General features: G+C 35.0%; 1 protein-coding gene across 6 annotated transcripts in view; it reads left to right on the top strand.

The window, feature by feature from the left end:
* Positions 1-23,601, top strand: part of LOC105492089 (REV3 like, DNA directed polymerase zeta catalytic subunit) — a 189,405-nt gene that overhangs the window by 78,609 nt on the left and 87,195 nt on the right. For all 6 annotated transcript variants that reach the window (XR_011623291.1, XM_011758974.2, XM_011758977.2 and 3 more), the window contains 7 exons: positions 88-162; positions 3,316-3,476; positions 14,918-15,014; positions 17,667-17,761; positions 18,630-18,734; positions 19,748-19,832; positions 19,920-20,068. Coding sequence is in view for 5 of the 6 variants with exons in the window: in XM_011758974.2 (XP_011757276.2) it covers positions 88-162; positions 3,316-3,476; positions 14,918-15,014; positions 17,667-17,761; positions 18,630-18,734; positions 19,748-19,832; positions 19,920-20,068 (767 nt within the window). In the remaining variant the exon portion in view is untranslated. The remainder of the gene's footprint in view (positions 1-87; positions 163-3,315; positions 3,477-14,917; positions 15,015-17,666; positions 17,762-18,629; positions 18,735-19,747; positions 19,833-19,919; positions 20,069-23,601) is intronic.

Here is a 23,601-nt window from a genome sequence, read left to right as displayed (position 1 = left end):
CAGCTGAATCTAATTAGGGCAGTAAGTTGCATTATTTCATCTCTGAATTATGAAAATCATTTGTAATATCTTTTTCTTATATTTCAGGCCTTTTTATGGTTATCATGAGAAGGAAAGACACTTTATGAAGATCTATCTTTACAATCCTGCAGTGGTGAAAAGGTACAAAAATAAATGAAACCAAAACATGAATAACTATCATTTAAGTATTTTAATAATAAAAAAAATCTAGAAAGAAGGCCTCTATAGTTTGTAGTCTTATTAAAGACAGAGACCGTAAAATACACATGTGTGTGTATAGGGAGAGGCCAGTGGCTTGAACTCTATGAAGGATGTTTTAGAGGTGGAGGCTCCCAACTGCTTCTTTCCTGTTACAGATTAGAGAGTTCATAGAAGTAAGTAAGGAGAGATTATGCTGCCGTGTATGATGTTAGCCCTCTTCTGGCCAGACCTTAGTTCAGCATTAAGAGAAAGTTGCTCTTTAGCATCAAAGCAAGGAGAAATGTGTAGGAATGAGTCCAGAGCGAGAGGGCTTCTGAGATCTCAGAAACCTGTTGACTCTTTTTACTAGATGTTGGTGAAATTTTATATTCCAGGTTTTTTGTTAGTTTTGGTTTTGGTTGTTTTTTCTTCTCTCAGTTAGTCTCCCTGCCTCTAGTTTATCCTTTCAATCATCTTGGAGCCCAGGTTATTGAGGGCAGGGAAGGGCACATATATGGAAGATTTTAATCATCCTTTCAGATTCAAAACAAGGATTTTCACTATGTATAGTAGCAAGCTAGGGTAAAAGTGGCCTTGGAGGTGTACTAAGTACTGTTTTTTCAGGAGGTCTTTGATGTTTTCAAGAATCTCTTCCATCTATCGGCTATTCCCATCTTTCTTTCCAATTCTATTTTAATGTTAATAAAACTTTGCTAATTATACGCACACGTTCATACTCATAGAAACACCTTTCTCTTATAGCCATTCTCCTTGAAAGATTTATCCAACTTCTTACCTCTCATTCATTGTTTGTTTGTTTGTTTGAAACGGAATCTTGCCCTGTTGCTCAGGCTGGAGGGCAATGGCACAATCTCAGCTCACTGTAATCTCAGCCTCCCGGGTTCGTGCAATTCTCCTGCCTCAGCCTCCTGAGTAGTTAGGATTACAGGCACCACCACCACGTCCAACTAATTTTTTTGTATTTTTAGTAATGACAGGGTTTCTCCATGTTGGCCAGGCTGGTCTAGAACTCCTGACCTCAAGTGATCCGCCTGCCTCAGCCTCCCAAAGTGCTGGGATTACAGGAACGAGCCACTGTTCTCAGTTTTCCCATTCACTCTTTAATTTATTCCAATATGGCTTCTACCCCAACCATTTACTGAAAATTGCTTTCACTAATGACCTCTGTGTTGCTAAATCCAATTTTAGGTCCTTACTTTTTGACCTCATGGTGATGCTTATGATGCCTTAAAACAATCCTAAATGTCAGCTTCTGTGATATATACCACCTCTAGTTTTTCTCATACCAGTCTGATCGTTCATATTTCTGCCATTTTGTTGGTTTCCCTTTTAACATCTATGGTTATTTAGAATTCTGCCTTAGACTTTCATCTTTTCTCTGCATTTTTTCTCTTCCCTCTACAGATTTATCTACTCCCATGGGTTTGTTTGGTTTTGGTTTTTGTTTATCTTTATGCTTTTGACTTCCAAATGAATATGAGTAGCCTAATTTCTCTCTAGAGCTTCTAAACAATATATCAAACCACCTACTGGGTAGATGGAATAGCCCAGTGGTTATGAGTGAGGGCTCACAAGGCAGAGAAAATTTGATTTGAATTTTAGCCCCTTTGTTTTTTTAAGAGACAGGATCTTGCTGTGTTGCCCAGGATGGAGTGTAGTGGCGCCATCATACCTCACTGTAACCTGGAACTCCTAGGCTCAAGGGAGGTCCTCCCACCTCAGAGCTCTTCTGCCTTTTATTTGTGTGATTTTTAAATCTGAGATAATTTCTTTATTTGTAAAATGGAGATGATTGTACCACAGACTTGTAATAAACGTTACTTGTAATAAAGTACTTTAGCACAGTATCCAATATATAGTGATCACAAATATGTTAGTTACCTTTGCTATGTTGATAAAATGATTATTATTTTCTTTGTGATTCTTTTCCAATATTATTGTTGGATCCCCACTATACCTAAATGCCCTTGTGTCTAACTTGAGTTTCTCCTTATTCCCCTTCCAAAAAATCCCAAACAAACCAATTTTTCTTACAGTTCTTCCCCTTTCAAATAATTGCAACACCACTAACCAGCTGCTTAAGCAGGAAATCTAGGCATCACCTTCAGCCCCTTTTCTGTCTCACCCTTCACATCTAGTTAGTCATCAAGGCCTGATCATTTCACCTCTTATGTGTTTCCTGAATCAATACATTTCTATGATCCTTGTTATAGCCACCATCCTTAGTTTTTCCACAACAGCCTATTTACTCCTTACCTGTAGTCTTCTGTGTTCTATAGCTCGTCTGGTGATGTCACTTTTCTGCTATTCGCCTCTCAGACAAATTTCACTGCCTCTTCAAATGTCTTAACAGGCTCTGCATGCTCACTCTTCTCATTACTTCTCTATCCCTGCCTCTGACACTAGGTCACAGTCTTACTCAGTGGTTTCAGTTCCTAAATAAGCCATGTTTTCTCGTGACCCTTTACATGTGCAGTTTTATTTACATGAATACTCTTCCCTCACTTCAGAGAAAAAAATGCCTCTTTTTTAGTTTCTTGCTTAGAGACTTTCTCTAAGGTTTTGCAGAAACATCCTCTGCACCTCTATCTGATTAGTATCTTTTCTAGATGGTTAATATATTTCCCCACGTAGTACTTAACTATGCTTTGTATAATTGTCTGTTGTTTGTATTCATCATTGTGAAGGAAAAAAAAACTCAGGAAAGAAAAATATCAAAATGGCAATACCTCTGAGTGGTGGGATTATAAGTAATGATTTCTTTCCTTTTTTGAATATTTAATCTTTTCAAAATTATTTGTTATTTTTAAAAGAAAAATTTTATTTTAAAAACCTTTTGGTATTTTAATTTTTAAACATAGTATCAAATTGGCTTAAGACAAAATATTCTTCATCCATGCAGTTTTTTGTTATTCAGAACATGTTGCTTACTTTAAAACTTGATTGAAACTTTTAATTTCTGACAAAATACAAATTTCCAGTAAAACTGAAAAGAAAATTTTGTGTGCTAATAAGTACTTTGTTCTCTATATTTCTATATTTAACATTTTAGGGAACATAATTTTATGATGAAACTTTTTTTTTCTAATTTAGGATATGTGAACTTTTGCAAAGTGGAGCCATAATGAATAAATTTTACCAGCCTCATGAAGCGCATATTCCCTACCTCCTACAGCTCTTCATTGACTACAATCTTTATGGCATGAATTTAATAAATCTGGCTGCTGTCAAGTTCCGAAAAGCAAGAAGGAAAAGTAAGGTTAATTTTCAATCAAAGTTTGAAACAAGTGTTGTATAGTCAGTGATTTATAAAATACATATTTAGAAAATAAATGTTGAGTGACTAAAGAATGAAAAGAAATATTTGCACAGTGGAATTAGATTGTCAGAAAAAGCATCTCAGAAAAACATTTTTTTAGTAACAGCTTTATTGAGTTATAATTTATATCCATTTAAAGAGGACAGTTTGATGGTTTTTATTATACAGGCTACCTAAAAGGTATTGTGGGTTTAGTTCCAGACCACTGCAAAAGTGAACCCTTTACGTTGCTTAGCAATTGATATGTATTGTGATTCTTTTTTTTTTTTTAACCTCAGACCTTAATGTTAAACTTTTTATATTTTAGGAATAGTGTATGATACACAATTCTAGAAATCCCTGGAGTTGTTAGAGCCTTGTTACTTTAGTCCAGCACTTCCCTGATGAGGTGAATAGCTGTAAGTTAGTGGAGGTGTTGGTCTCTCAGCATTCCAGACGGATTCTTAAGTCCCTTGAGCCATCACCTCCACCAATGAACATCCTTGTCCATTTTATCTCAGTGGGTCGTGCAGGCGTTATTGTATTTCTTTGTGTGACGTGACCTGAAAAATATTGCAAGCAGAGCTTTCTCTGGGTGAATTTGGTACTGCTTTAAAGTTGTTTATTTATAGAGCCTTTGATATTATGAACAAAACAGAATAACATGGTTATTTGAATAAGTTGATTTCCTCTCAAAACAAATTTATTTCTCCTTTTGCATTTGTAACTTTCTGAGGTGAAAATTAGGAGGTTCCCAGATTTTTTACTGTGGGAATGAAAAGTTACAGACGAGAGAAGGCTAGAGCATCTTGAATGGTGAATCCTTTCTGGAAAGTTTTCAATATATTTTGCCCAGATCCATCAGTGGAATCACTTTCAGTGACAGCTATAGCCTTATGAAATGCACTTCTTAAATCATAAGACTTGAAAGTCAAAATTACTCTTTGACCCATGGGATGCAGAATGGATGTTGTGTTAGCAGGCAGGGAACCAACATTAGTCTTCTTGTACATCTCCATCAGACCTATTGGGTGACCAGGTGCATTGTCAGTGAGCAGAAATAGTTCGAAAAGAATCTTTTTTTTTTTTTGAGCAGTAGGTCTCAACAATGGGCTTAAAATATTCAGTAAACCATGCTACAATTAGTATACTGTCATCCATGCTTTTTTGATCCACTTATAGAACACAGGCAGAGTAGATTTAGCATAATTTTTAAGGGCCCTAGGATTTTCAGAATGGCAAATGAGCATTGGCTTCAACTTCAAGTTACCAGCAGCATTAACTAACCCTGCCAAGAGAGTCCTTTGAAGCTTTGAAATCAGGCATTGACAGCTCTCTAGCAATGAAAGTTCTAAACAGCATCTTCTTCACAGATAAGGTTGTTTTCATCTACATTGAAAATCTGTTATTTAGTGTATCCACCTTCATCAGTTATCTTAGCTAGGTATTCCGGAGAACTTGCTGCAGCTTCTGCATCAGCCCTTGCTGTTTCACCTATCTACAGTAAGGCTGTTTCATACGTTTGTGTGTTCCATTGGAGTAGCACTATTCATTTCCTTTAAGAACTTTTCCTTTGCATTCACTACTTGGCTAACTGGCACAAGAGACCTAGCTTTTGGCTTATTTTGGCTTCTGACATGCCTTCCTTGGTAAGCTTAATCATATCTAGTTTTTTATTTAAAGTGAGAGACATGTGACTCTTCCTTTCATTTGAACATTTAGAGGCCATCGTAGGGTTACTAATTGGTTACTAATTTTATATTTGAAATCCATAATTGACCCATATAGTCGTCTTAACTTTGACAAAGACATAATGGTAATTCAATGGAGAAAACATAGCCTTTTCAACAAATAGTGCTGGTATAATTTGGATGTCCATATGCCAGAAAATAAAAATAAAAACATATTTTTATATGGTTTTCACACCTGATACATCACATATACTTCACACCTTAAATAATAATTAAAATGCTTCAGAAACTTAAATGTAAATTATGAACCTATCAGAGTTCTAGCAGAAAATAAAGGGAAAATGTGTCCAGTCTTGAGTTTGGCCATGAAGTTTCAGATATAACACCAAAAGCATGATCCATGAAAAGATAAATTACTGTTAGATTTCATCAAAATTAAAAACTTTTACTTTGTGAAAAACAGTGTTAAAAAAATGAAAAGACAAGTCATGGACTGGGAGAAAATGTTTGCAAATTACATATCTGATAGAGGACTTGTGTATAAAATATATAAGAATTATTAAAAATCAACAATAAGAAAGCAAACAGTCCAATTAAAAATGGTGAAAAGACCTAAACAGACACTTCACCAAAGAAGATACAAGGATGGCAAACACGTGAAAAGATGATATTCACCATTATATGTCGTTAGGGAAACGGAGATTAAAACTACAAAGAACTACCACTATATACCTATTAGAATGACTACAATTCACAAGACTAACAATAACAAATGTTGACCAAGAGGTGAAACAGCAGCACTGACATTCTTTGCTGGTGGGAATGCAAAATAGTACAGTCGCTTTGGAAGACAGTTTCTCAGAACACTAAACATAGACTTAGAGTACGACCCAGTGATGGCACTCCTAGGTATGTTTACCTAAGTGATTTAGGTCCACCCAAACCTGTATACAAATGTTTATAGCAACTTTATTCATAATTGCCAAAAATATAAAGCAACTGAGATGTCCACTCAACAGGGAAATGGATAAACTTTGATAACATTTAGTGATAAAAAGGAACAAACAATTGATTCACATAACATGGATGAATCTTTAAAGCATTTTACTAAGTGAAAGAAGCCAGACCAAAAAGGATCCAAACTGTGTGACTTCATTCACGTGACATTCTGGAAAAGACAAAACTATAGAAGTAGAAAATGGACTGTTGGTTGTTAGGGTTTAGGAGAGAGGGAAGTATTGACTGCAAAGGGATGTACAGGGGAACTTTTTAAGAGTGAAGGAATTACTCTGTACAGTTCTGGGTTGGTGGATACATGACTATTCATTCTTCAAACTCTATAACCAAGTGATATACCTTAACCAAGTGATGAAGTTTAATGTCACCAGTTATTATGTCATGTGGGTGTCATGTGCCCCCTCATTTGATGTGATAACAAAAGTACTTCACCTCTGTGATATTCTTGCCAAAAACTCATAACCCCGGTCTACTCATGAGAAAAACATCAGACATACCCAAATTGGGAGTTGTCCTACAGGTTAGCTCATCAGTACTCATGACTGCGAAGGTCATGAAAAGCAAGGAAAGACAGATAAATAGACCAGAGGAGCCTGGGAAGACATGGCAACTGAATGCAGTGTGGTGTCCTAGATTGGATCCTGGAACAGAAAGAGGACATTAGTGGAAAAATTGGTGAAATTCAAATAAAATGTTTTGTTTAGTTAATAGTAGTCTTCAAGTGTCAGTTTCTTTGTTTTGACAAATATACCATGATAATACGTTAACAATGAGGTAAACCAGGTGTCCAGTATATGGAAACTGTCTGTAGTACCCTTGGAACTTTTCTGTAAATCTAAAATTATTCAAAAATAAAAAGGTTACTGGGGAAACGAATAAGTTAGTTATCATTGTCAAGTATAACCGAGAATCTAAGGCAGATTGAGGAATGGAAGAGTTTCTAGAGTATATAATTAGGTATTAGAGAAAGAGGAGATAATTTTCATAATTAGTTTTTTCCAGTAGGTGAAAAAGCACAAGAATAGTTTGAATTAGCAAATATACAGAAACCATTTATTTTATTTATAAAAGTTAAATTATTGGAATGGTACTCAGAAGTGTTTTTTTTCAGAATACAGGAAGTGTTTACAGATTTGAAGGCATCATTATGTGAAATTTATTAGGTTGGTGCAAAGGTAATTGCAGCTTTTGCTATTACTTTCAATGGCAAAAATCACAATTACTTGTGTACCATCCTAATAGAAGGGAAATTAAAAACAGGGAAATTGCAGTATGATAAAAGATTTACGTCTTCTTTCATCATATAGTTAGCCCTCAGGTTTTTGCTTTTGTTTAGTGTAAGATAAAAGATTATGCTGAAATCATGGACAAAATCAATGAATAATTTGTTTTATTTTATTTTGTCATGTTTTCTCAGGCATATTACAGTTTAACTTGACAGTAAACTTCTTGTAAGTAAATACATGTGTTACATATATGCAGAATTTCATTTTACCTGATAAATGTAATACATGTTAATGGAGTTTTACTTTTGAAAGTAAAATATATTCAAAAGCGAAAATGATTTAGAAATTTGTATATTATATGTACATATACAATTTTGCCTGAGCACTCAGTTGTGTAATCAGTGGTCAAATGAAATGGAAATGATGCTAATTACTGTAGTTGTTAAAGTGAAGTGTATAAAGTATGTAAATGGGACAAATTTTTTTTTCTTTTTTCTTTTTTTGCCCAACATGGGTAAAAGAGGAATAAATGGAGCAAATGTTTTGAGCACCACAGAGGCATTTTATATTTTTTTAACATCCACAGTTGAAAAACATATGTATATGTAATATAGAATTACATATATTTAAATTTGGGAGTTTCCATGTTCTTTAGGGAAATATGCTAAAACAGTACGGTGTAGTAACTGAATCAGTAAAGTTGTGTAGATTATTTATTTGTGTCAATTTATTAGAAAATAATATTTGTTGTAATTTACAACTTGCAAAGTAATTTATTATAAATGCCCTATCCATACTGCAGCAAAGCCTTTTGAAATTTCTGAATGTGTATAAGACCAGTTGCGTGTTTTGGCATACGTTTTGTCAAAATAGCAAAGATGTTAATGCCTTGTATCATTCTAACTATACTATCTTGTGATGCACCTAGCCAAATAAGAAAATCAAAGTACTAAATTTAGCTAGAGAGGATTGTAAATTTAGTATCTTAATGTTGGGATTCTTTTTGATGCCACTCATTCAATTTTCTTTCCCTCCCTCCCTCCCTCCCTCCCTCCCTTCCTTCCTTCCTTCCTTCCTTCCTTCCTTCCTTCCTTTTCTTTTTTCTTTTCTTTTCTTTCTTCTTTCTTTCTTTCTCTCTCTCTTTCTTTCTCTTTCTTTCTTTCTTTTTCTTTCTTTCTCTCTCTCTTTTCTTTCTTTCCTTCTTTCCATCTTTCTGTCTTTCTTGTCTTTTTCTTTTTCTCTTTCTCTTTCTCTTTTTCTTTTTCTTTTTCTTTTTCTTTTTCTTTTTCTTTTTCTTTTTCTTTTTCTTTTTCTTTTTGTTTTCTCACACTGTCAGCCAGGCTGGAGTGCAGTGGCACAATGTCGCCTCACTGCAACCTCCGCCTCCTGGGCTCAAGCAATTCTCTTGCCTCAGCCTCCCGAGTAGCTGGGATTATAGGCATGTACCACCATGCCCAGCTAATTTTTGTATTTTATAGTAGAGACAGGGTTTCACTGTGTTGGCCAGGGTGGTCTCAAACTGCTTACCTCAGGTAATCTGCCCACCTTGGCCTCCCAGAGTGCTGGGATTATAGGCGTGGGCCACTGTGCCCAGTCAGCTTTCTCTCCAAAAACTTAAATTCCCATAAGAAATCACAACAAAGATACTAAAATTTAGAAACTACTTCCAAAGAATGACCTCAGGACAGTTTCTGAAACTGGGACATCTAAGCAGAAATGTGTAGTCTCTTCAGTTGCAGCTCAAATTCTATTTGCATTTGACCCAGGTTTCCAATCATTGTTACTGCCATTACTTCTGGAATGCATTGTGTATTTTCTTTTTGTTCGGGGATTAGTATTAAAAGTATCTTTTGAATTTTATGTGGAATTTCCATTTGAATTTTAGTTGAGGCTCATGTAGATTACCCTAGGAGTATAGATTAAAATATTTAAGAATTTGTAATTCTTCTTTATTTTGCAAATAAGATATTAAGTATATCTACCACAATAGCATTTTATGTATCATACTTTTATTCTACTATGAAAGTATTGTGGCCATTTTTTCCTTGGATTTATACATCGCAGTTTTTCTTCTCCTCTTAGTTTTGAACCATTAGTCTCAATGGTTTCTTCCTGGGTGTGTATTTCTTCCTGTGTATGAGTTTTTAGGACACAATTTTAGTAACTAGTCACATAATTTATATATTATTTTACTTAAAGGGATCATTCCTATAGTTTGCTACTAGAGAAGTTTCTCTGAACATGTAGAGTGCTGAAAAGATGTAACAGTTCTCAATATGTATACACCTAACACCATGGTACCCAATATATAAAGCAAATATTAGATCCAAAGCAAATATTATTAGGTTTGATTATTAGCATCTGTCCAATGCTGAGAGTGGGGTGTTGAAGTCCCCAACTAGCCAATACAATACACTGATAGTTAGGGACTTCAACACCCCACTGTCAGCATTAGGCAGATAATCTAGATAGAAAATCAAAAATTAATTTTGGATTTAAACTTCACTTTAGAGGCAGGCATCATAATCCTGACACTTCGAGAAGCTGAGGCAGGAGAATTGCTTGAGCCCAGGAGTTAGAGACTAGCTCAGGTAACATAGTGAGACCTCATCTTTACAAAAAATTTAAAAATTAGCCAGGTGAGGTGGCATACACCTGTGGCCTCAGCTACTCAGGAGGCTGAGGTAGGAGGATTGCTTATGCCTGGGAAGTTGAGGCTGCAGTGAACTATGGTCACACCACTGCACTGCAGCCTGGTGACAGAACAAGACACTGTCTCAATAAATAAATAAACTGTACTTTAGACCAAATGGACCTAACAGACATTTACAGAACATTTTATCCAGCAGTTGCAGAATACACATTCTTCTCATCAGCATATGGAACATTGTCCAGGAAAAAATCATAAGTTAGGCCACAAAACAAGCCTCAACAAATTTTAGAAAATTGAAATCATATTTATTGTCTTCTGACCACTATGGAATAAAACTAGAAATCAATAAAAAGAGAAACTTTGGAAACTGTACAAATACATGGAAATTAAACAAAGTGCTCCTGAACCTTTATTGGATCAATGAAGAAATTAAGAAGGAAATTTAAAAATTTCTTGAAACCAATGAAAATGGAAACAGCATACCAAAACCTATGAGATACAGCAAAAACAGTACTAAGAGGTAAGTTTATAGCAATAGGTGCCTGTATTAAAAAAACAGATTTCAAATAAACACTGTAATGATGTATTTTAAGAAACTAGAAAAGCAAGAACAAAGCCAAAATTAGAAGAATAAAAAAATAATAAAGATCAGAGTAGAACTAAACAAAATAGAGACTAAAAAAAAAAAAAATACAGAGGATCAGAGAAATGAAAAAACTGGTGCTTTGAAAAGATAAATCAATAAATCGCTAGCTAGACTAACCAAGAAAAAACAAGACCCACATAAAATCAGACATGAAAGAGGAGACATTACAATTTATGAAACAGAAATACAGAAGATCATCAGAGACTGTCATGAACAACTATATGTGAACAAGTTGGGAAACCTTGAGGGAATGGATACATTTTTGGACACATTACAGCATACCAAGAGTGAACCAGGAAGAAATAGGAAACCTGGCCAGGCACAGTGGCTCACACCTGAAATCCTAGCATTTTGGAACGTCAAGGTGGGAGGAAGGCTTGAGCTTAGGAGGTCAAGACCAGCCTGGGCAACAGTGAGACTTTGTCTCTATTTTAAATTTTTAAAAAAGGAAACCTGAGCAGACCAATCACAAGTAACAAGATTGAATCTGTAATTTAAAGGTCTGCCAATAAAGAAAAGCCCAGGTCTGGATGGCTTTACTGCTGAATCCTGCCATACGTAGAAAGAAATACTAACACCAATTCTTCTCAAACTAGTTCAAAAATTTGAAGAAGGGGAAATTCTTCCTCACTCATTCTATGATGTCAGCTTTATCCTGATACCAAAACCAGACAGGACACAACAAAAAAAGAAAACTACAGGTCAGCATCACTGATGAACATAGACACAAAAATCCGCAACAAAATAATAACAAATCGAAACCAACAAAACATGAAAAAAAAAAAAAATACACCACGATCAAGTGAAATTTATCCTAGGGCCAGGCACAGTGGCTCACACCTATAATACCAGCAGCACTTTGGAAGGCTGAGGTGGGTAGATCGCTTGAGCCCGGGAGTTTGAGACTATCCTGGGCAACATGGTGAAACCCTGTCTCTACAAAAAAATAAATCACCTGGGTGTGGTGGCATGCACCTGTAGTCCCACCTGCTTGGGAGGCTTAGGTAGGAGGATGGCTTGAGCCCGGGAGGTGGAGGTTACAGTAAGCCGAGATCATGCCACTGTACTCGAGCCTGGGTGGCAGAGTGAGACCCTGTCTCAAAAAAAAACTTATTTCAGGGGTACAAGGATTGTTCATTATATGCAAATCAATAAATGTGATATATGACATCAACAGAATGAAAGACAAAAACCATATGATCATCTCAGCTAACACAGAAAAGTTATTTGATAAAATTTAATGTCCCTTCATGATAAAAACTCCTGACAAATTAATCACAGAAGGACCATACCTCAAAAGACAAGGATGCCCATTTTTACCACTCCTGCTCAACATAGTACAGAAAGTTCTAGCCATAACAATCAGGCAAGGTAAAGAAATAAAAGGCACCAAATTGGGAAAAAAGAGGTCAATTTGTCCCTTTTTCGCAGATGACATGATATATATATGGAAAAACCTGAAGACTCCAGCAAAAAAACTGTTAGAACTGATAAACAAATTTAGTAAAGTTTGCAGATTTTTTTTAAAAACACACAAAAAATTAATAGCATTTCTGTGCACCAATAACAACTAGCTGAAAAAGAAAACAAGAACACAGTCCCATTTATTATGGCTACCAAAAAGAATACTAATAAATTTAACCAAAGAAGTAAAGGTTCTATAGGAGGAAAACTAGAAATTACTGATAAAATTAATGGAAGTAAACAGTGGAAATAGACAAATGGAGATATCCCATGTTCATGGATCAGAAAAATTAATATTGTTAAAATGGCTATATTTTCCAATACAATCTAAAGTTTCATAGCAATTCATAACAAAATACCTATGACATTCTTCATGGAAATAGAAAAAAAATTGTAAACTTCATGTGGAACCACAAAAGAGCCTAAATAACCAAAGCAATCCTGAGCAAAAAGAACAACTGGAGACATCACACTACCTGAGGTCAAAATAATACTAGAAAACTTTAGTAACCAAATCAGTATGGTGTTGGTATAAAAACAGACACACACACAGGCTGAGCAAAACAATACTACAAAGCTTTAGTAACCAAATCAACATGGTGTTGGTATAAAAACAGACACATAGGCTGAGCAAAATAATACTACAAAGCTTTAGTAACCAAATCAGCATGGTATTGGTATAAAAACAGACACACGGGCTGAGCATGATGGCTTGCTCTTCTAATCTCAACATTTTGGGAGGCTGAGATAGGAGGATCACTTGAGCCCAGAAATTTGAGTCCAGCCTGGGCAAGATAGTGAAACCCCATCTCTACAAATTAGCAAATCATGGTGGCGCATGCCTGTTGTCCTAGTAGCTTGGGTGGCTGAGATGGGAGGATCATTTGAGCCTGGAAGCTCAAGACTGCAGTGAGCCATAATCATACCACTGCACTCCAGCCTGGATGACGTGAGACCCTGTCTCAAAAAAAAAAAAATTGTAGGACAGATACTCTGGGACATTGGTCTGGGAAAAAATTTTATGGCTAAGACCTCAAAAGCACAGGCAACCAAAGCAAATAGACAAAAGGGACTGTGTAAACGAAAAAGCTTCTGCACAGCAAAGGAAACAACAGAGTAAAGAGACAGCCTACAGAATGAGAGAAAGTATTTGCAAACTATTCATGAAATGAGACTAATATCCAAAATATATAAGGAACTCAGCAAGAAAAAAAATAGTTTCATATCTGAGTAGACATTTCTCAAAAGAAGACATACAAATGACCAGCAGATATATTTTTTAAATGCTCAACATCACTAATCATCAGGGAGATGCAAATCAAAACCACAATAAGCAATCATCTTTCCCCAGTTAGACTGGCTGTTATGGAAAAGACAGTAACAAATGCTGGTGAGGATGCAAGGAAAAGGAAACTCTTATACACTGTTGGTGGGAATGTAAATTAGTACAGCCATTATGCAAAACAGTACGGAGGTTTCTCAAAAACCTAAAACCAGAACTACCATATGATATAGCAGTCCCACTGCTGGGTATTTATCCAAAGGAAAGGAAATCAATATGTCAAAGATAGATACCTATACCCCCATGTTTATTGCAGCACTATTTATAATAGCCAAGATATGGAATCATGACTTAAGTATACATCAGTGGATGAATGGATAAAGAAAATGTGATATATATACACAATGGAATTCTGTTCTGCCTTATTTTTTATGAAAATGAAATTCTGTCATTTGCAGCCACATGGATAGAATTGAGATCATTATGTTAAATAAGCCAGGCCCAGAAAGACAAATATCACATGTTCTTACTGATGTGGGAACTAAAAAAAAGTTCACCTTTAGCCAGGAGTCATGATGCACCCCTGTAGTCCCAGCTACATGGGAGGCTGAGGCAGGAGGATTGTTTGAGTCCAGGAGATTGATTCCAGTCTGGGCAGCATAGCAAGATGCCATCTCAAAAAAATAAAAAGTAGAATGGTAGTTACTAGAGGCTGGGAAGGGTGTATGAGAAGGGTTCCAGGAAGATTTGAAGACAGACTGGTTAATACAATTAGACGAAATAAGTTCTAGTGTTTGATAGCATACAGGAGTGACTATAGTTAACAACGATATATATTTCAAAATAACTAGAAGATTTGAAATGTTCTCGACACAAATGATGAATAACGTTCGGGCTGATGGACATCCTAAGTACCTTGATTTTGTCATTACAGGCTGTATGCATGTATCAAAATACTACATGTGCCCCATAAATATGTACAAATATTATGTATCAATAAAAAGGGATCTGTAATTTATGAGTAATAAAATTTTTTAAAGATCATTTACTGGCCAGGGGCTGTGGCTCATGCCTGTAATCCCAGCACTTTGGGAGGCCGAGGCGGGTGGATCACGAGGTCGGGAGATCGAGACCATCCTGTCTGACATGGTGAAACCCTGTCTCTACTAAAAATACAAAATAAATTAGCCAGGCGTGGTGGCGGGTGCCTATAGTCCCAGCTACACAGGAGGCTGAGGCAGGAGAATGGCGTGAACCTGGGAGGTGGAGCTTACAGTGAGCCAAGATTGTGCCACTGCACTCCAGCCTGGGTGACAGAGCAAGACTCCGTCTCAAAAAAAAAAAGACATTTATCTTCTAAAAAGTAATTATATAAAAATTAAAAGTAGAATTTATTCCTTTTACTTTTCTATTCCTAGGTAATACACTGTATGCAACTGGATCCTGCAAGAATCATTTATCAAGAAATTCTCTTGCTGGTACTTTATTTCGGTGGGAACAAGATGAAATACCAAGGTTAGTTAATGTAAAGGAAATGAAAATTTTACATATATCCTAGTTGTGATCAGAAATCAGTGGTTACCATGATTAAATTTTAACCTTTTATTGTGTTGGATCTTTTTAATCTATACACTTATTTAAAAAAGCAAACCTTGACATTAGTGTATTACAAGGAATAAACGATTTAAAAAACAGACCATGAAAATGTACCTAGTTATTACCTACTTAACAAAAGGAATACGAGGTAGATATTGTTATACTTTTCTGCAGCATTCATCTTCATTGTCCATTCTAATTTGATATCCTATAACTTGTAAAAAAAATTTACATTTATGATAAAATAGTAATTTAAAACAAAAATCTAAATATTTTTAATAAAAACCCCTAAAATTTATAAATATTAAATATGTAATAAATTATTTTGACATGCTATTTTTGAATAATATAATTTGTAATTTATTTGTTTCATTATTGATTAGACTTTTTTTGGAGACAGTATATTCCAAATGCTTGGATTTTTCTGTTTCAAAGCAGCTGTGTATTTGCTTATGCAAATTTTTTACTACATTTTCTGTCTACTGATGCTAATTTTTAATTAGCTCCTGTTCTGAATGTCTGAAGCAGTTTTGAAATAAGGGCAAGTTGTAAATTTCTACTGTGAGATTATATTTTTTGATGTTATTGTTTCCCTCCTTTCTCTCAAATGTGCTACTTCTGCAATATTCATCCTTGACATTTACGACATAGTTATTTCAAATTACGAAACTTTTTTATATAAGAAAACTGTTGATCATAAACATTTTTAAATCTGTTCAATTTCTGTTAAGTTGTATGAATGAAGAGGACAATTCACATTTTGTTGTTGTCAAGACAAGGTCTTGCTCTGTTGCCCAGACCAGTGGCACAATCTCAGCTCACTGCAACCGCTGCCTTCTGGTCTCAAGTGATCCTCCCACCTTAGCCTCCCAAGTATCTAGGACTATAGGTGTGCAACGCCATGCCTGGCTAATGTTTACAAATTTTTTGTAGAGATGAGGTCTTACTGTATTGCTCAGCCTCCCAAGTATCTGGGTCTACAGGTGTGCAACACCATGCCTGACTAATTTAAAAAATTTTTTTGTAGACATGAGGTCTCACTGTGTTGCTCAGGCTGGCCTCCCAAGCCAAAGTTGGGATCACATTCATGAGCCACCAAGCCCAGCTGACAATCTACATTGGGAAATATTTTTTTTGAAAGAGAAAGGGATATATTATGATAGGTTGACTAATATATTCCTTCTCTATCAATGGTGAAAAGATATGTGTGTATGAATATCTAAATATATACCCGTGAGTACATATATACATATATTATTTAAGTTGTAAAAATTCTGTGGTTTAACAAACTTAACATAAAATATTCCATCAAAATTTCCTTTAAAATAGACGATGGAAAATGAGGTTTTGCTAACATGTTTTTCTTAAAATGTTAAAAAGTGTTTCAAGGCCAGGGCACAATGGCTCACACCTGTAATCCCAGCACTTTGGGAGGCCGAGGTGGGCAGATCACTTGAGGTCAGGAGTTCAAGAACAGCCTGGCCAACATGATGAAACCCCTTCTCTACCAAAAATACAAAACTTAACTGTGCATGATGGCACATGCTTGTAATCCCAGTTACTTGGAAGGCTGAGGCAGGAGAATCACTTGACCCGGGAGGTGGAGGTTGAGGTGAGCTGAGATTGCACCGCTGCACTCCAGCCTGGGCGACGGAGTGAGACTCCATCTCAAAAAAAACAAAAACAAAGTGTTTGAAATAAAAAGTTAATGAAATGTGTCATCACCCACTTTGTAGTAAAATTATGGATCTCCCCTTTTCCACTTGGTGTCTGTTTTTGTACAAGTCCTAAATTTTGGAATGAGTAAACTAGGAGCCACACTAGATGTTATCTCTTCATTCTGTTAAGTAGGATCAATTATGTGGTATCTTCCTTATCTTCTCTTTTGGGGCACTGATGAAAAGCAAATGCTTTTGAGTCAAAGATCCTGAATGGGAAACAATCCTTTGTAGTTCTTATAAAAATTAATGACCTTGTGGTATCATTACTTTTCCTAGCTATGATCCCACTGTTGATCATTCATGTAGTTTTATCAATTCTGTAGTTATGAAGAATTTTAAAGTATTCCCCATCTCAGCAGTAGTTGAGGGCAGGAAGAATGGTGAATTATCATTTGCCCATTTCTCAGTGTGCTCACCTTCCCTTATCTCTTATTGCACGTTCTCCCTTGTTTTTTGAATACTGAAAAAGATGTCTCTAGGCAACTGATTTCATATGTGCATGGTTTTTTATGCATTCCTCTGTGGTTTTTATATTATCCTATCCCATTCTGCCCCGGGTATGACCGTATGCTAAAACGTTTTATATTCCTTTTTATATAAAATCTAATGAACCAAAATATATAGAATATACTTCAATAGGATTTTAATAGGGTTGTCAGTATATGTTTTGTATTTTTCTCATCCTATTTTTCTTTATATATACACAAAGTATCAATTTTGTCATGAATAATTGTGTATTAATCAGGTTTTCTGGGTACCAGCTAAACATAAGATAATTGTATAAGTAAGAAAAATCTTAGAAAATTTGCTCTCACATAATTATTATGTTTTTTATATCCTTTAATTGCAGCTCTTTAATATTGGAAGGTGTTGAACCACAGAGTACATGTGAATTAGAAGTGGATGCTGTAGCTGCTGATATCTTAAATCGTCTGGACATTGAAGGTTCATACACAATTGTTCTTAATACATGTTTTTATTTTTTTAAATGAATGACCGGCCAGGTGTGGTGGCTCACATCTGTAATTCCAGCACTTTGGGAGGCCAAGGTGGGTGGATCATGAGGTCAGATCGAGACCATCCTGGCCAACATGGTGAAACCCCATCTCTACTAAAATATAGAATAAATTAACTGAGCTGGTGGCAGACGCCTGTAGTCCCAGCTACTCTTGAGACTGTGGCAGGGGAATTGCTTGAGCCCAGGCGGCGGAGGTTGCAGTGAGCCAAGATCGCACCACTGCACTCCAGCCTGGTGACAGAGCAAGACTCTGTCTCAAAAAAAAAAAAAAATTTAATGACCAAAGTAGAATAGAAAAAGTAGGAAAGAAAACTTTACGAAGAAACTAAGATATTATAGAAGGAGGATACAAAATGTTATGAAGATTGCTTCTATACTTCTATTGAGATAGTAATTAATTTTTTGTTTATATTTTTGTCCAAATGACTATATTTGAATAGATACACTAAAATAAGGGTGACACTAAATAAAATTAGCTAATATAAAGTAATTTAATGTACTCTGCCTTTTAATTTCTTAATTTTCATATTGTATATCAGCAAGGGTATTCTTAGGTCTGTTGACTGTCATCAGGTGTTTGAACTGTATTCACTTGCTGGATTTTGGGGAGCCACTAGGAAGAAAGCTTAAAAAGGAGTAACATAATAAGTGTAGGTTGGGATAATTTGTCCACTTTATTACACAAAATATATGATAGATTTTTTTAAAGGCAGTATTTATTAAAGAAAAGTTTAGATTTTTTTAGGCGTTTTTTTACTTTGACCCTGTAATATTGAAATGTTATTGTGATTACAGCTCAAATTGGTGGAAACCCTGGTCTACAGGCTATATGGGAAGATGAAAAGCAACGGCGAAGAAACAGAAATGAAACTTCTCAAATTAGCCAACCTGAGTCACAAGGTATAAACCTAATAGTGCTTTGATTATTCTTTTAAACCAAGTATTTTAATGGGAAAGTTTGTCATTGAGTTGTTCCTTTGACATTAGATTTTACTTTTCAAATGACCTTTTGTTTTGTATTTTTCTTGTTGTCATTGCTGTACAGCCAGTATTTATCTTTATAACTATCTCCAAATTGTCACTTATTATCTCTCTCTCTCTGTAAGAAGTTGACATTTTTACTATTCTTTGTTTTTAGTGTACCTTGTCCTCTTGCCTCACTTTTTTGTTTTCATTCTCTAGTGTGTTCTAGCCCTCTGTATTTCTATAGAAAACTCACAGAAGATCATGAATTTCAACTTAGGAACACTGTTTAATACATTAAGCTTTGAAAATGTAGCCATTGAAATGCTGCCCACAGTTTATTTTCTGAGTATGTCATATAAGCTCTCACTTCGTTCATTATGTACAGCTCTAAAGAAATACTCATTACTAAATGGTGCCACATTCAAAAAGAATTTGAGGGGGTTCAGATAATACCATGGATACAACAGAATTTTAAAAATAAAGGTAAAAGAATGAAAGGCATCATTCAAAAGACAGATACATTATTTCAAAACACAGCAGTAAGCCTATAGCGAAGTTCAATTAAAATTGTTACATCTTACGCACTAAAATGTTTTGATAAACTTTGAGTGCCTTTTATTTTAAAAATAGAAATATATTTTATAAGGGAATTATTTTTAGTTTTAGGATACAATGTATTTATAGGTAGAGAACAGTTTTTCTGTTTCAGATTTAGATTATAATTATAGAACTTAATCTTGAACTGAGTTTAAATGCCTAATTTTGTAACTTTAGTAACAACCATTTCTCTTTTGTGTGATTCTATAGTAAGACTACAGTTAGGTTGTATTATATATATTTAGAGAAAGATAAGAAATTGCTACCATTTTTAAAGCTACTTTAGGAGAAAGGAAAATATTTCATTCATTTGCTATCTACATTTTTTAATGCACTTTTAAAATTCAAAGATCACAGGTTTGTGCCAGCAACAGAAAGTGAAAAAAAATTTCAGAAGAGACTTCAGGAAATTCTCAAACAGAATGATTTCTCTGTGTAAGTGGTTATTTATTATAGATCTCAGAACTAATTTTATTCCTTTGTTATCTAGTCTGTTATAAAGGATATGTTTTAATTAAGCAGAACATTATCAGGATCTGTGGACTACAGTGATGGATCCCAGGAGTTCTCTGCTGAGTTAACATTGCACTCTGAGGTTCTGTCTCCTGAAATGCTTCAGTGTACACCAGCCAATATGGTAGAGGTTCACAAAGACAAAGAATCAAGCAAAGGTAAGATTTGCTTTTCATGTATAAAGAAGCTACTAGAACATATATCTAGCACTGAGATGTTAATATTTGATTGAGTTTGCTAGGAATTTTTTTCCCTACGAAATAAATATTGTGAATATAGCAAAAATGTCTCCCATTCTGTCACCCTTTCTGCATCTCTAAAGGTAAGGAGTATCCTGAAGTTAGTGCAAACTGTTACCATATATAATTTTTATATTTTCTTATAATGTTTGCCCACCATATATACCATTAAGTTTTTAATTTTACATAAATGATGTTCTACTTGGCGTAGATAAAGCAACTTGCTTTTTTCAGTCAGCATTATATTTTTAAGCAACTTGAGGTTTAATTTACATAGCATAAAATTCAGTCATTTTAAGTGTATAATTCAGTGATTTATAGTAAATTTACAAAGTTGTGCAAACATCTCCACAATCCAATTTTAGAATGTTTCCATCAGTCCACAGGATCCCTTGTGTCCATTTGCAGTTATGCCTGTTTCTACCTCAAACCCCAAGTAACCACTAATAATACATGGGCCTTGTATAGATACTGTGTATTATGTAAGTGAAACCATACAATATATAGTATTTTGTGTCTGGATTCTTTTACTTAGCATAATACTTTCAAGGTTTATACATGTTGTAGTATCTATCAGTATGTATGGAGATACCACATTTTGTTAATCCATTTATCAGTTGATCAACATTTGAGTTGTTTTCACTTTTGATTGGTAAGAATAGTGCCGCTGGCCAGGTGCAGTGGTTCATGCCTGTAATCTCAGCAATTTGAGAGGCTGAGGCGGGCGGATCACCTGAGGTCAGGAGTTGGCAACCAGCCTGGCCAACATGGTGAAACACTGTCTCTACTAAAAATATAAAAATTAGCCGGGTGTGGTGGCGCACACCTGTAATCCCAGCTACTCAGGAGGCCAAAGCAGGAGAATGGCTTGAACCTGGGAGGTGGAGGTTGCAGTGAGCCAAGATCATGCCACTGCACTCCAGCCTGGGCGACAGAGCAAAACTCCATCTCAAAAACAAAAAACAAACAAACAAAAAACAAAAAAAAGTGCTGCTATAAGCAGTAAAGCATAAATTTTAGGATAAATATCATAAAAAGAGTTGTAAAATGATATAAATAGTAACAAACGAAACAGTTTAAGAATAAACTTCACTAAAAAGATTACCTCTGCCAAGCAAAAGAATTGCTAGGGCATGTGGTATATTTGTGTTTAATTTGAGTTAATTTAAAATAAACTCCCAAGCTGTTTTTAAAGTGACAGCAATGTTTTACTTTCCCACCAGCAATATAGGAGAGTTTCTCAGGCTCTCCGTCCTCACTAACACTTGTTATTATCTGTCTTTTTAAATGTAGTCATCCTAGTGTGTGAAATAGAATCTTACTATGGTTTTAATTTTCATTACCCTCATTACTACTAATGTTGAGCATCTTTTATGTCAACATTATAACTTTGAAATTTATCCTTGTTCATTCATTTTAGCTGCTGATGACTGTTCCATTTTAAGACTAAACAACAGTGTTATCTATTTCTCAACAAGTATTAGATGGTCTTTACTTTTGCACTTAGTGCTATATCTGTCTCCTTATGGCTATATGCAGGAGTTTCTCTACCAAACACATGCAGAAGAGTGAGTTGCTGAATATTCGGGTGTATGCATTGTACTCTACCTAGATAGCATCTGTTCTAACAGTTTTTTTATAATGCAATTAGCTTATACATGGTTAGTAAACAAGACAATAATAAAAGTTTTACCCAGAAGTCACATTGTATCGTAGGCAATTTTACTAGGCAAGCGAAACCTCAACATTTGATAGCATCAAATAATAAGTATAAAATAATAGATGTAAAAGATTTGCCGCTCTGATTCTTTGAAATAGTGTCTCTGCATTTTAATCTGCATTTCCTAATTACTAACGAATTTGAGCATCTTTAAAGGCCATTTGGGTTTCTCTGTGAATTATGTTATTTGCTCATTTTCTATTGAGTCATTTCTTTTTCTTATTTGTAGGAGTTCTTCATATTTTCTAGATATTAAGTCTTTGTCAGTTATACTTATTGTAGAGATATTTTCTCTCCATCTAGGCTTGTCTTGTAAAAATCTTCAAAAAAAAAATGTTAACTTCTTTTCCCCCCATTTGAAAAAAAAAAAAAAAAGGTTATCCTTGGAGTTTTACATGTCTTCAGTTTTAATGTCAAGTTTACAATATTCCTTTATGGTTTAGTTTTGGTATGTGATTTATGAGACCTTTCCTACCCTGATGTAATGAAAATTTTCTCTGAAGTATTCATTTTAAGGCTTATGTGTGCTTACAATTTGGTTTTTCATATTTAGGTCTTTAATGCATTTGAAATTTTACTTTTTACTTTTAATTTTTTGTTAATTTTTTGGGGTACATAGTAGGCATATATATTTATGGGGTACATGAGAGATTTTTATACAGGCATACAGTATAATCACATCAGGATAAATGGGTATCCATAACCTCAAGCATTTATTTCTTTGTGTTACAAACATTCCAGTTATACTTTTAGTTATTTTTAAATGTACCATAGATTATTGTTGACTGTAGTGACCCTGTTCTGCTATCAAATACTAGATCTTATTCCTTCGATTTTTTTGTACTCATTAACCACCCCACTTCCCCACCCCCCACCCTACTACCCTTCCTAGCTTCTGGTAACCATCATTCTACTCTCCATCTCCATGAGTTCCATTGTTTTAATTATTAATTAGCCCCCACAAGTGAGTGAGAACATGCAAAGTTTGTCTTTCTGTGCCTGGCATATTTCACGTAACATAATGTCCTCCACTTCCATCCATGTTGTTGCAGATGGCATGATCTCACTCTTTTTATGGCTGAGTAGTACTCCATTGTGTAAATGTACCACATTTTCTTTATCCATTCATCTGTTGATGGACACTTAGATTGCTTCCAAATCTTGGCTGTTGTGAATAGGACTGTGATAAACATGGGAGTGCAGATATCTCTTCAACTCGACATATCAATTTCATTTCCTTTGGATAAATACCGAGTAGAGAGATTGCTGGATTATATGGTAGTTCTATCTTTAGTTTATTAAGGAACCTCCATACTGTTCTCCATAGTGGCTGTACTAATTTACATTTCTACCAACAGTGTACGAGAGTTCCCTTTCCTCCACATCATTGCCAGCATTCATTATTACCTGTCTTTTGGATAAAAGCCATTTTTACTGGGGTGAGATGATTTCTCATTGTAATTTTGATTTGCATTTCTCTGATGATCAGTGATGTTGAGCACCTTTTCACCTGTTTGCCATTCGTATTATCTTCTTTTGAGAAATGTCTGTTCAGATCTTTTGCCCATTTTTTAATTGGATTATTAGATTTTTTACTATTGAGTTATATATATTTTGGTTATTAATTCCTTGTCAGATGGATAGTTTGCAGATATTTTCTCCCACTCTGTGGGTTGTCTCTTCACTTTGTTGATTGTTTCCTTTGCTGTGCAGAAACTTTGTATAATAACTT

Source organism: Macaca nemestrina, chromosome 5, assembly GCF_043159975.1.
Source record: "Macaca nemestrina isolate mMacNem1 chromosome 5, mMacNem.hap1, whole genome shotgun sequence".
Taxonomy (NCBI): Eukaryota; Metazoa; Chordata; class Mammalia; order Primates; family Cercopithecidae; genus Macaca; species Macaca nemestrina.
Note: the sequence above shows the minus strand (reverse complement) of the source record. Positions and strands in the feature narration are given on the sequence as shown.